Source organism: Moschus berezovskii, chromosome 8 (assembly GCF_049115385.1).
Source record: "Moschus berezovskii isolate FMDL1 chromosome 8, NW_MosBer_1.0, whole genome shotgun sequence".
Classification (NCBI taxonomy): domain Eukaryota; kingdom Metazoa; phylum Chordata; class Mammalia; order Artiodactyla; family Moschidae; genus Moschus; species Moschus berezovskii.
In genome coordinates, this window is record NC_142467.1 from 67,776,684 (window position 1) to 67,790,116 (window position 13,433).

The following is a 13,433-nucleotide window of genomic DNA, read 5'->3' on the forward strand; positions in this document are numbered from 1 at the left end:
GCTGGGGAAAAGGAGGGCTAAATGAAAAAGTGATTGTGCCCCAGCAGCAGGTGAAGGAGCCACACCCGGGCTGGAAGTTCCAAGTGGATGGGTTATAGGGATAGAGGCCCACAATAGTGGTCCCTCTTAAGACACCACCCATTTTCAGTTTCTTTATGAATTTCTACAGACAGACTAGTCCATAAAATGATCCCAGGTCCCAGTCATGTACAGGTGTACTGAGCTATAATTCATATTCCACACCATTCACCACCACCACTACCCCCACCCTCCAGGACCCTACTACACAGAGCTCTGAGTCACCAAACACAGAGAGGGAGGTCCTTTAGTGAGGGACAGGCTTAAAGCAGTGCTTAACCATTTTATCTGGAAGTAGCAGCTTAGTGCCTGGAAAGGCTTATAGGACAGTCTTCTCAGTAGAGAACTGCTGGGATAAAAGAATTCAGACCTCAAAGCTCAGTGCCTGGTCTAGACTAAGAAAGGGTCAAGTTTGATTTGGGGCTGCAATCTCCAAAGCACTCAAAGAACCAGGAATAAAAGTCTAAAATGAAGCAAAGATGGGACAAGGGTGGCCATGCCACCTAGGAAGCTTGGGGCTAAAATTGGAGGGAAAAAAGAAACAGAGATCAATGGCCTGTCAAGGCAGTAATCGATCCTCCCCTGGCCCATGAACCTGTTTAGACTATGCAAGATTAAGAATGGGTACATTTACAGGTTAAGTTCACAGCTTTCATCAGATTCTCAAAGGAGACTATGATCCAAATATGTTGCATATCAGGCAGTGAGCCCTGGGAATAAGCTTGGACAAGAAGCCAAACAGGAAAATTACCGTTTGGTGAGGCTAGTTTTCATCACACCACAGTTCTGTTAGGCCTGCACTACTTTACGACTTACATGTCACTCATTTCAGTTACTTCAGCCCTATGGCTTTGTCTTAATATACCTATTTTATGGGTAAGCAGTTTTCATAGCTCAAGAATGAGGGTTTCTTGCCTTTACCACACATTAGGGAAGCAAGTTAAAAGGATATGGGCCCCAGGTCTATTAGTCTCAGCTGTACCTCCTTATCCTGCTTCACAGTCAATGCAATCTACTGATAGCTTACAGAATTTTGAGGTAGTTTTGGTTCATGAAAGGCAGGAATAAGAGAGTAAGGAAAGACACAGCCTGAGCCAGAAGCTGACCTACCCTGTGGAAGCTGCTGCTCTGAACTAGCAGAACAGCTCCTTAGAAAAGAAGTTTCTAGAAATGGAGTAGGGAGCCAGAAGTATAAACTGCCAACACCTACCCCCACCATCTCCTGGTGAAGGGAAAAGGGTACTTTTTCCACTAGAAAGATAATTCAAAGGCTCTAAGACAGGGGTAAACATTTTCCATAAAGGGAAAGAGAGTATTTTAGGTTTTACAGGTCATACATGGCTAAAAAGCACTTTCAGCAACCTGGTACAAACATAGCCAGTTTGCTGACCTCAGTTCTAGAGGCAAAGGAGTCACCTCACCTCTTCTTTTGATAGCTATCACGTAGTACAGCACAGCTTTAAGAACAGAAACTTCAGTGCCTGATTCTACCATTCACTAGTTGTATAATTTGGGGCAAATTACTTAACCTCTCTGCCTGTGTACTCATCTGCAAAATGAGTGTAATGGTGATACTTCAAAGGTACTTGTGAAGGTAGCTGTGAGGTTTAAGACATTATCTGTGTAAAGGGCTAACAATACCTGACACATAGTAATTACTAATTTTATTGTCAATATGGAAGCAGTGGGCAGGGAGCTAACACTGCCTACAGTTGATGCCACCCACAACTGTTCAGTTGCAGCTATAGTCTTGTAGGTTACAGAACAAGGGATAAGCCACACTCCTTCCCAAACTCAGACTAGCCAAAATGGTTCAGGAATCATGCTGGGAGGGGAATTTATAAACTTGAAAATTGGCAGTCACATCCAAGGACTCTGCTTACACAACACACAAAATCACAACAGTGAAGCCAATAATAAGTTTATTGTGTCTTCAAGACACTACAATATACACTCCTCTCCCAGAGAAGGGTCTTTCAGAGACAAGGAAGCATTATCCAGATGAGTAGCTTATTTGTCATTTTCATAGGCAGCTGGATTCTTCCTCTTCGATTTCTCAAACTCCTGCGTTCCCCATGTGTAGACAAGATAAAACACTATGAACGCTATAAAAATAAATAAGAGAAAGCAGTGAGCACATACAAGACACATGAATCCCAGTCCTCTTTTCTGATTCACCTTATATTCTGCTTTCCTGTCTCTGCTACTAAGCTGCTGCTAAGTCGCTTCAGTCGTGTCCGACTCTGTGCGACCCCATAGACGACAGCCCACCAGGCTCCCCCATCCCTGGGATTCTCCAGGCAAGAACACTGGAGTGGGTTGCCATTTCCTTCTCCAATGCATGAAAGTGAAAAGTGAAAGTGAGGTCGCTCAGTCGTGTCCGATCCTCAGCGACCCCATGGACTGCAGCCTTCTAGGTTCCTCCGTCCAAGGGATTTTCCAGGCAAGAGTACTAGAGTGGGGTGCCACTGCCTTCTCCGTTCCTGTCTCTAGTTCTTAAGAAATCAGTCTTAAACCAGATGATCAAAAAGCTTATGCTACAAACCTATTTTTCAGCTGTGTAAAAGAAAGGTGTTTATCCAGGAAAATTGTGAACAGTGACCAAATCTTCCCTATCGCTCCCCTGTTGCACATTTTAAAATGTTTTAAAAACTGAGGACAAATTCACATAGCATAAACTTCATCGTTCAACCACTTTGAAATGTACACTTCTATGGGTTTTAGCAAAGAAAAATGTGCAACTATCATCACTATCTGCTGCACCTTTAACACGGAACAGTTCACTGCTAAGAAAGAAGTGGGTAAAGGTGACCTCAGAGGGAGACACTGGAATCACACAAGTGACCTTGAGCCAGTCATTTCTCTGTGATCCAACTCCCTTATCTGTAAGATGGGGAGGTTATGACCAGTTCAACGGCATTCAGGACTACTGAAAGAGAAAGGGTGTTTATGGCGAGCTGCAGAGTGCTCACTGAGGGGAACCGCAGTACCCTCCGAGGATGGGAGTCTAGCCCCTCCGCCCTGCCTGGGCACTCACGCGGCGCGACGCGAAGGATGCACGCCCGAGTTCGGCGCAGCACGTTGGGGATGCCCTTGCTGAAGTAGTGCGGAAAGGCGCGCTGCTCGAAGGGCGACAAGCTGTAGGTGATCACATGCCGCACCCGTGTCAGATGCCCAAATTGGCGGCCCATGGTCGCGGCGGCCTCTGCAAGACGGAGAGAGGACAAGCGTTGGGCTCAAGCCCGGGACTTGCCGCCGTCAACCCAAGTCCTTCCGCGGCGCTCCTCATGTTCCCAACCCAGAACGACCCCACCCTCCAGGGGTCCCCGAGACCGCCCGATGCGGCCACACTCACACACCGAGGTCACCTCGCCCGCCACAGCGCAGGACCCTCCGGCTTCCGTCCGCCACTTCCGGTAGGATCGGACGCCGCGCCCGGAGGCGGTGAGGTCACTTCCGGGAGAACTAGTTCCCGACTGTCTCCAGGTGACGGCGCCATCGCCCCCAGTGCCGAAGAGACGTGCCCCCGCCGCGTGACGTGAAGTGGGCGGTGCCTGCTCTGGGGTGGGGCCAAGCGTCTCTGGGCGGGCTCTGGGGTCCCGGGGCGCACCTCACCGGTTCCCCTCAATCTTCTCCTTGTTTCCCGGCTTTCCTCGGAGCCTCAGGAAGCGGCCGGAACCGGACGGACTAAGAGTAGAAGAGCGAGGGGCCTGTCAACCTCGAGAGCTGCCCTAGGGTCGGGTGTCCTGGCGCGGTGGAAAGCGTCTTTGAGGCCGCCGCCTGGCAGTCAACGCGAGGTTTTGTACTGTCATGTCTTGTAAGCTCGAACCGGAATCGGCTATGGTCAGGCCCTCCGCGACCGCAGGACCCGAATCAGGGACACGGATCTGAGACTTTTCTTGTCAGCCACCGGATTAGAATCCACTGGCAGGGTGTAGATTTTCCCAAGAGATAATTAAAAAGTTTCCATTTAGCCACAAGAGTCCTCAGGTAATAGTCCAGCAAGTGATGAGCAGGTGTTAGTGATTGTAGGAGGGAAGAGGCAATCTCCATCGCAGCCGACTTCGCCCTGACAGAGTTCTGCCTGGGGCCGAATGTCACGTTGCCCATTGTTCACTCCACTGCCCAGGAGGGAGGCAGGAACGTCGCGTGTGAGGCGATTCCGTTTTCGGAAAGTGCTTTCTACATAAGGATACTGCTGTACTGTCAGCTGACTGACTTTTCCACTTGATACAACGTGTCTGTAAATGTTTTTTTCATGGAATTGCTAACCATGTGTAATCTAGGACTCAGTTCTCATTCAGCAGTTTGGGTGTGTTTTATAACCCTCCTTGACAGATCCGGGCCAGGGAGGTTTGGCAGACAATGAACTTAAAATTTACCAGTATAACTTGGTTTTATCAGCCTGGGTACTGCACAGACTGGTTCTGTATCTTACACGGTGAGTATATGCAGGTCTTCTTAGTGCACCCATGTCTCATTTCTCTGAAACATAATCTCTAACCTGATCTTAGCTCAGAGGCAATAACATAAATACTTATACAGGTAAGAACAAAAATACCTAGCAAATTCTCCCACCATTTGAGTGATTAATAAAAAGCAAACCTTTCGTTTATTTTCTAGCACCTGAAAACGTCTTTAAACCTTTCAATTAAAGTATGCTTAGATGAATGTGCAGACCAAAATAAAGGCATCAAGATATTATATTTTAAAATGAGTCAAGATTAAATGTGATGTCCTCCTTTTTAAAGCATATTGCAGGATTCCAAGTACATATCCTTATAAAGCTACCTAGGAGAACTTGGCAAAATAGCAGTTCTCTGCTGTCTGGAATCTCAATTCCAGTTGTGAATTTCTCTCACCCTCCCAATCAACATGCAGTAAATAAATATTCTAAGCACCTGGAAGTGGGAGAGGTGGTGCAGATGCAGGGAGAAGAGTAAACCCAATACCATAAGTTGCATACCAACAGATCTGGGTGTCATCATGAATAATTAGCTTTTCCACATGCCTTGGAAGTTTCAGCAAGCACCTAGGGAACATTTTAAGAATCCTAATCTCTCTCAAGAAATGGGCGACTTTTTTTTTTAAAGATCATTCCTCACTTTCTCTTAGCCTTTCAGCTACATAGCTAGTCCATTAACTTAAGAGATTTTAAATAAATGCCAGGGGAAAGGAAAAGGAAAACTATATGACCCAATAAATCTGTATCTAATTAGGACAAACTGGATGAATAGGGTGTTGTCAGCTGATAAAAATTATCCTCAGCTAAGCATCCTTAAGGTCTGATTACAGAAGTGAACCTAGCCCACCCACACACCTAAAGTTTATTTAAGAGACCAACCGAGGCTCTTCCTGGTTTTTAGGAAGAAGACTGGTATGGGGAAATGTGTTCCTTGCTAATTCTTCCAAGCCATGGCGCTTCCCAACAAATTCTTCATTTGGTTTTGCTGCTTTCCCTGGCTCTGTTTTCCTATTAGCCTTGATTCTCAGCCTTCTAGGGGAGAAGCTCAGATTGTAGCTAGGACTGCGTTGGAATCTGAGGCTGAGACTTGGTCCTTGCTGAAGCATCTGGCTGGGAGACACAGACCTGGTCTCCTTTCCCCTCTCTTAAAAGTTCTGTATGATGGGCAGGGGGGACCCCCCAGGCTGCAGCCAGATGATAGAGCTTTGCACTACATGAAGAGGCTCTATAAGGCATACGCTACCAAGGAGGGGACCCCTAAATCTGACAGAAGCCACCTTTACAACACTGTTCGGCTCTTCACCCCCTGTGCTCAGCACAAGCAGGCTCCTGGGGACCAGACGGCAGGTGTGTGGGAGCAGATTAGTTAATGGGTGGAGGGAAGAAGAAAGACCTTTTGCATTTCAGTTACAGAAAAGGGTTGACCCTTGCTCCTTGACTTGCATTTTACTTTGCATGGTACTCAATATCCAAATCCAAACAAACCTGGTACTTGATCTTACTACTTATTCCTAATGCCCTCATGGGTTGATGTAGGCTAAATCTCTTGCTAGAAGAGATTTAATGGCCCTAAAGCCTGGGGAGAGTGCTGCTGGAGGTTAGCATCTTGTCCAGGGTCACAAAATCAGGACTAGATAAAAGGTATTTTTACTTCATTGCATATTCTTTCTAGTCTACCAATGTTGGCCTGGACGTGAACCTACAGTACCTCTTTCAGCTGTTAGTGCGCTTTAGTAAACAGGATGTTTTCCCCATGTTTGTTGCTTTCTGTGAGAGAAAAGCTTAAGTCCTTATGTGGAACAGTAGATCCATACAAGGACAATGTGTTAGTCAACAATCTTGTGTGTGTGAGGGAGATGGGAGCAGTGCTATTTAAAAAAGGAAAAAAAAATTATACTCTAGCTCGTGACTTACAGAAAACCCTTCTAACCCAGCAGGTCATTTGTGGCTATCTTAAACCATTTATCCTTCCTTGTTGTCCTGTTTTGTTACAGTGGGTTTAGAGCTTCCATTTGTTGTCAGTCTCAAGTGTTCCAAATTAACTTAGACAAGTACTTTTTCTTTATTGATTCTGCTGGTAAGAACTTGGAATGTTTTCTTAACAAGCCTGGCAAGTGTCTTTGATAGTTTTCCTCTTAAAGACTTTCCAAGAGAAAAATACTGCTTTCCTTTTTAGCTTTCTCTTTGTTTGGAGCAAGTTATTAAGATTCTAAAACTTAAAAATGTAAAGATTCCCTCTTTTAATTCACCACCAAAGCTATTCTGAATTTCTGGTGATCCAGCAGTAAGTGCTGGGACTTGGATATGGTACAGATAACTTGCTTTTTCTGTATAACCCCTATCCCACCCTGACTTTTAAGGCTTGAGAAAGTAGGGAAAAAAGGGACAGAAGCACATTCTGAGGTACTGATTCCTTGATTTGACTTACATATGGCATTACTGTTGGATTGTTTTTCTTCTCAGGAACCCTTCCATCAGTGGACCTGCTGTTTAACCTGGATCGTGTTACTGTTGTGGAACATTTATTCAAGTCAGTCTTGCTATATACTTTCAACAGCTCCATTTCTTTTCCCTTTCCTGTTACATGTATATGCAACCTGGTGATAAAAGAGCCAGAGTATTCTAGCAAGACTCTCCCTAGAGCTCCATACTCATTTACCTTTAACTCACAGTTTGAATTTAGAAAGAAATACAAATGGATTGAGATTGATGTGACAGCTCCTCTTGAGCCTCTGGTGGCCTCCCACAAGAGGAATATTCACATGTCTGTAAATTTTACATGTGTGAAAGACCAGCTGCAGCATCCTTCAGCACAGGACAGCCTGTTTAACTTGACTCTTCTCGTAGCACCCTCATTGCTTTTATATCTGAACGATACAAGTGCTCAGGCTTTTCACAAGTGGCATTCCCTCCACCCTAAAAGGAAGCCTTCACAGGGTCCTGACCAGAAGAGAGGGCTGTCTGCCTATCCCATGGGAGAAGAAACTGCTGAGGGTGTAAGATCGTCCCGTCACCGGAGAGACCAGGAGAGTGTCAGCTCTGAACTGAAGAAGCCTCTGGTTCCAGCTTCATTCAATCTGAGTGAATACTTCAAACAATTTCTTTTTCCCCAGAATGAATGTGAGCTCCATGACTTTAGACTTAGCTTTAGTCAGCTGAAATGGGACAACTGGATTGTGGCCCCACACAAATACAACCCTCGATACTGTAAAGGGGACTGTCCCAGGGCGGTCGGACATCGGTATGGCTCTCCGGTTCACACCATGGTGCAGAACATCATCCATGAGAAACTTGACTCCTCAGTGCCAAGACCATCCTGTGTACCTGCCAAGTACAGTCCTTTGAGTGTTTTGGTCATCGAGCCTGATGGCTCAATCACTTATAAAGAATATGAAGATATGATAGCCACTAAGTGTACCTGTCGTTAACACAGACTCCTGTCAAGTAAAACCGTGAGTGTCCTGGCCAATGTAAATGACGTGCACCTGTCTATGTCTTTGGGAGGAAGTTTCATGTGTCAGATCTCTAACTGTACTGCAGTGAGTGTTGTGTAAGGAGAAGCCTGTATAGATTAGCATATTCTGTGACATCTGTCAATGTAAAGAGATAACAGCTGCCTTCCTCATGGCCAAATGTTTAAGTGAAATGTATTTTCTTTTGGAGAACTTTAAATTTTTTCCAAATGATTTTTTTTTGTGGGAGTCTTCTTTTTATGTAAGAAAATTTAAAAACTTAATTAGCATAAATCTTGGGTGGAATTGCAGTTCTAGACAATTCAGAGTGCTATAGTCTTATTTAATGGAGGAATAAATTTCTGTGAGTGGCATAAATTTTCTGTGTGCGGTTTTAATTAAAGATTTGCTTTTAAATGGTCATTTGAGAGGGAGAGGAACTGTGTCTAAAAGCCTAGTCTTTACTCAACTAAACTTACTATCCGTTTTTCAGAGTTAGACTCGCTACCTAAATTAGACTAGAGAGTATACAATATATTGGGCTTCCCTGGTGGCTTGGTGGTAAAGAGTCTGCCTGCCAATGCAGTAGATATAGGTTCAACCACTGGAGAAGGAGATGGCAACCCATCCAGTGTTCTTGCCTGGCAAACCCCACGGACCGAGAAACCTGGCAGGCTATATCGTCCTTGGAGTCACAAAGGAGTCAGGCACAACTTAGCAACTAAGCAACGTACACTATAACCCATTTCTGTTGTGTTAGTGATTGGTACTAACTCTGCACCTTAGATGGCTTTATTTAAAGGAAAGAGCCTTGCAAATTTTCCCAAGAAATTGCAGAGCTTAAGATTTTTAAAACATATTTTCTCCTCTGTATATTTAAAACTCTGAACCTTTGGAAGGCGGCCAAGAAGCATTGCTTTTTTTTCTTAGTTTGGTTTTGCTGCTTTCCCTCAACTCCCATCACTCCACCCCTGCAGGTTTTTTCCAGGTGAATTTAGCACTGTTAGCACTAAATTAAACTGGCAGTGACTAGGTTATATTACAGAGCAGGCCTTGTTTGGATATGAGGCTTTTATGTGGGTTTTCAGTAAATCTACCTTGAGAGAGACCTGTAGACGGGGAGTCCAGGGCTGAGCAGTGATTTCTGTTTCAGAGTTTGTAAAACCCTCATCTACAAATCAAAAGCACCTCCAAGATGCAAGTACTTCTCATTCTTGTAAATGATTTTTGCTTGGTGCCTAGTGTCTAAGGAAGTCAGCTGGGATTTTGATAGAGATTGTGTTGAATCTGTAGATTAGTTTGGGGTGTATTGCCATCTTAACAACATCAAGACTTCCAATCCATGGGTGTGGTGGATCAATTTGTTTAGATCTTCAACTGGTAAAGAATCTGCCTGCAATGCGGGAGACCTGGGTTCGATCCCTGGGTTGGGAAGATCCCCTGGAGAAGGGAAAGGCTACCCACTCCAGTATTCTGGCCTGGAGAATTTCATGGACTGTGTTGTCCATGGGGTCGCAAAGAGTCAGACACGACTGGGCAACTTTCACTTAAACCACTACAATATTGTAATTAGCCTCCAATTAAATAAATTTTTAAAATAATAAAAAAAATGTTTTGTAGTTTTCAAATACGTCTTGAACTTTATATTGTTAAATTTATAAGTATTTTTTTATGCTATTGGGAATGAAATATTTTTGAGTTGTTTCCTGGTGTTATTTTGCATACACTTTATAAACCCACACACACTGTCATAAATACTTATATCTCCTCATGATTTTTTTCCCCTCCAAAACCCTTTTTTTTCTTTTTCTGAAAAATGGGACTGAAAACAAAAGTTTCAGGTGGCCCAGTTTCCAATAACTTTGCCATCTTGTTGTATAACTTGGAGCCTTGTGTAAACGAGGCTGCAAGTGTAAGAAAGAAATGGTGTAATGTTATTCTGTTATTCTTAGGATTAAAAAATATTTGGAATGGTCAGGCCACAAATGATGGTGACAGGGTACAACTGAGCTTATTAAATCTCCTTTAATATGCTAAAGGGAGCCAGGAGAATTACCTGAGCCCACAGAGTGTGCAGTGGAAGCTGGGGATTGATATTCCAAGGTTGACAAAAGTAATAGTGGAAACTTTTTGCCCCTAAGGTGGAATGGTTTGGAGTTGAATTATGTGCTCCAAAAGAGGTCACCTGTTAAACGCTTTTGTGTTCAACTTTTTGTGCAGACTTTTTGAAGGCATAATGCACTGAACCCTGAAGTTCTAGAACATAGAAATCATATTTCCATTTTAGTTGGAAACTTTCTGTATAAAGAAGTAAATTAAACCTAGTTTGATGGGCATATTGGCCCTTTGATATCATTTAGGCAGCAGCTCAATTCTTTGGGAAATTGAAAACTTTGTCTTACAAATCTCTGAAAATCATAACCTCTTTAAGATTATTTATCAAAATATAGTTTACCCTTAAACAACACAACGGTTAGAGGCGCTGACCCCTTGAATAGTCAAAAATCCAAATGTAGGGACTTCCCTGGGGATCTAGTGGTTAAGACTTCCACTGCAGATTTATCCTTGATCAGGGAACTAAAGAACTCACATATGGCAAGGCCAAAATAATAAAAAATTCACATGTAACTTATGATTCCCCACAAAATTTAACTGTTAACAAACTGTTGACCAGAAGCCTTACCAATATCATGAACAGTCAATTAACACATATTTTGTTTGCTTTATATATTATAAGGCTTCTCTGGTGGCTCAGCGGTAAAGAACCCACCTGCCAATGCAGGAGACCCAGGTTTAATCCCTGAATTGGAAAGATCCCCTGGAGAAGGAAATGGCAACCCACTCCAGTATTCTTGCCTGGGAAATCCCCTGGACAGGTTTGGTGGGCTACAGTCCATGGGGTTGCAAAAGAGTTGGACACAACTTAGCTACTAAAAAACAAATAAGAAACTGTACTATATTCTCTATTCTTACAATAAAATAACTTAGAGGAAAGAAAGGAAAAAACCTCCCTTAAATATGGCTATTTTCAAATGGATCACATGAGATCTATCCACTTTAAGGATCCCTTATAGTTCCCCAATTGCCCTAAACTGGCACTTATTTCCTTAAACATGGGAGTTTGTTTTGCTTTATTGTTTATTTTGTTGTTTTTTTTAAATCATGGTTTAGTTCTGTGGCTGAGTATGGAATTTGGTCTGCAATCGGAAGGTTTTGAAAATGGTGGAGTTTGATGGAAGTTAAGTATTAGAGTCAATGCCAAAATTAGGAGTAGATAAATAGTTCATCTATTTAGGTAAGTTCTAAAATTGTCTGACTTAAAACACTTTTGCGTAGTATTTTGATGCTATAACTGAGTAACTGTAGCTTGAAGATCTGTGAGCTTGGCTTCCTCCCATCCCCTTAGGCTTTATTTGTAAATTTAGTCTCTTTCATAGGACATCATTAATATTCAAGGTTTATGTTTGCTAAATTTAAACTTCAAAGATTCTCTTCTACACTATTGAGGAGGATATACTAGTCTCCAGCTGCCTCCTCCATATGAAACCTGTTTTTCTTCAGTTACTTTTATAAAAGCTGCCAATTTAGAAAATAAATAAGAAAGGACAACAGTGATTTAGATCTGGAAATTCGAGGATGAGCCTACATCTGCCTTAAATAGATGCATTCAGCTTTGGTATTTAGTCCAGATGAGATACGAGGTCACTTAATGTGATGAGTGCCTTAGTGTGCCAAGAAACAATGGGCCATGTCAGGAGCTGGGTTCACCTTCAGCTCTGAGTTTCCTGCTCTTTATTGGTTTAAATTAACTCCTCTGTTAGGTTGAATACTTTGTTTTACTAATCAGCTTCAAGGGTAGCAGCCGCTCAACTTGGTTCAGAACTCAATTTAGCCAATCTGTGGGAAAAAATAGTTACTCTTTCATGAGGTAAAGGATGTACTCATGGTTATTTAAGTGACAAAAGAAAAATGCTCAGGTAAAAGAACCTGGTTTATATCAAAATTTTAAGTACTCAATTTGAATTTGTAACTTTGGAGGGATTGTAACTTATAAAATGATAATTGAAGTGAAATTAAAACGTTTAAAATATTCTTTAGAATATTTAGAGGATGTAAATCCCTCCAAATATTTCTTAGGTATAAAGATTGGCTGAATGATTGATAGAGTAGGAAAGTATGCTGTTTTATACATTAACTGTTCTCTAAGAAGTAAAAATAAACACAACCAGGAGATTCAGACACTTCATCCTTAACCAGAAATGACAAGCCAAGTATGTTCTCTTTATGTGGTTAATTACTTCCAGATGGAGTTGTGCTTCCCAAACCCTATATATATTATACAATTTTTGGAAAGGGTCTTGATTTGTTAGTAAGACTAGAACTATTTCAATATTCATTTACAGAACAGGATTTTGTAGATGGCCTAATAGTATTTCTTCTCTTACCCTACTATGTAATACAACTTGTTTGGAAGAAATGAATAATTAGATAAATGTGGATAAGAGTCAACTGTACATTTTGGACATCTCATTAAGAATAAGTACCTTGTGAACAGTCCAGAGTCATTTGTAAACTGTGTTTCGTGCTGGTGTCTTTCCACATTGAAGTGCTATGACTGGCAGTGTTAAGAGTTCACAGCCTGTGCCTGGATGTCATTTCAGTATTCTCAGAAATAATTAGCTCATTGAATAAATATTTATTGAACACTGACTATGGGCTGGGCCCTGTGTGTGCTTAAGAACAGTTTGATGTCCTCAGCTTCACCTACCAGAAAAGGAGACATCCTTTATTCCCTTAAGTTCCATCAGTGAGCATTCATCACTACAGAATGTTCTGTGAAGGAATACATTTCGGTCAAGGGAAATGCTGACCCTAAAATCAATATCGTTTTTATCTCTGGATGGAATTAATGGTTCAGTATGTTTTCATCTTAGACCATTTCACCTCTACCTTTGAAACAGCATGCCCACATTTTCTTTATCTATTCATCTGTTGATGGACACTTAGTTTCCTTCCATATCTTGGCAACTATAAATAATGCTGCTATGAACATTGGGACACATTTATTGTTTCAAATTAGTATTTTTGTTTCTGGTAGATATATATCCAGGAGCAGAATAACTGAGTCATATGGTAGTTTGGGGCTTCCCCAGTGGCTCAGCGGTAAAGAATCTACCTACAATGCAGGAGCCACAGGAGATGTCAGTTCGATCCCTGGGCTGGGAAGATCTCCTGGAGGAGGGCATAGTAACCCACTCCAGTATTCTAGCCTGGAGAATACCATGGACAGAGGAGCCTGGCAGGCTACTGGCCATAGGGTCACAAACAGTCGGACATGACTGAACTGACTAGCATGGTAGTTTTATGTTGAGTGTTTTTGTAAAACTTCATACTCTTTTCCACAGTAGCTGCACCAGTTTACATTCCCACCAATGGTG

The 13,433-nt window shown here is 42.5% G+C and overlaps 2 protein-coding genes across 3 annotated transcripts; one reads left to right on the top strand and one right to left on the bottom strand.

The window, feature by feature from the left end:
- Window positions 1-1,987: 1,987 nt before the first annotated feature.
- On the bottom strand, window positions 1,988-3,587 carry UQCRQ (ubiquinol-cytochrome c reductase complex III subunit VII). Of its 2 annotated transcripts, none has more exons than XM_055431315.1 (3): window positions 3,438-3,587; window positions 3,116-3,283; window positions 1,988-2,183 (listed from the first exon to the last, which is right to left on the bottom strand). In XM_055431315.1, exons 2-3 carry the CDS (start codon window positions 3,267-3,269, stop codon window positions 2,089-2,091), a joined length of 249 nt encoding a protein of 82 aa, XP_055287290.1. In that variant the 5' UTR covers window positions 3,270-3,283; window positions 3,438-3,587; the 3' UTR covers window positions 1,988-2,088. The 2 variants fall into 2 exon arrangements, with proteins under 2 accessions (XP_055287290.1, XP_055287291.1); XM_055431316.1 differs by having other exon boundaries at window positions 3,434-3,574.
- Window positions 3,588-3,665: 78 nt separating this feature from the next.
- On the top strand, window positions 3,666-9,563 carry GDF9 (growth differentiation factor 9). Its single transcript, XM_055431318.2, has 2 exons — window positions 3,666-5,890; window positions 7,007-9,563. The coding sequence occupies exons 1-2, from the start codon at window positions 5,494-5,496 to the stop codon at window positions 7,969-7,971; spliced, it is 1,362 nt and encodes a 453-aa protein (XP_055287293.2). The 5' UTR covers window positions 3,666-5,493; the 3' UTR covers window positions 7,972-9,563.
- Window positions 9,564-13,433: the final 3,870 nt, after the last annotated feature.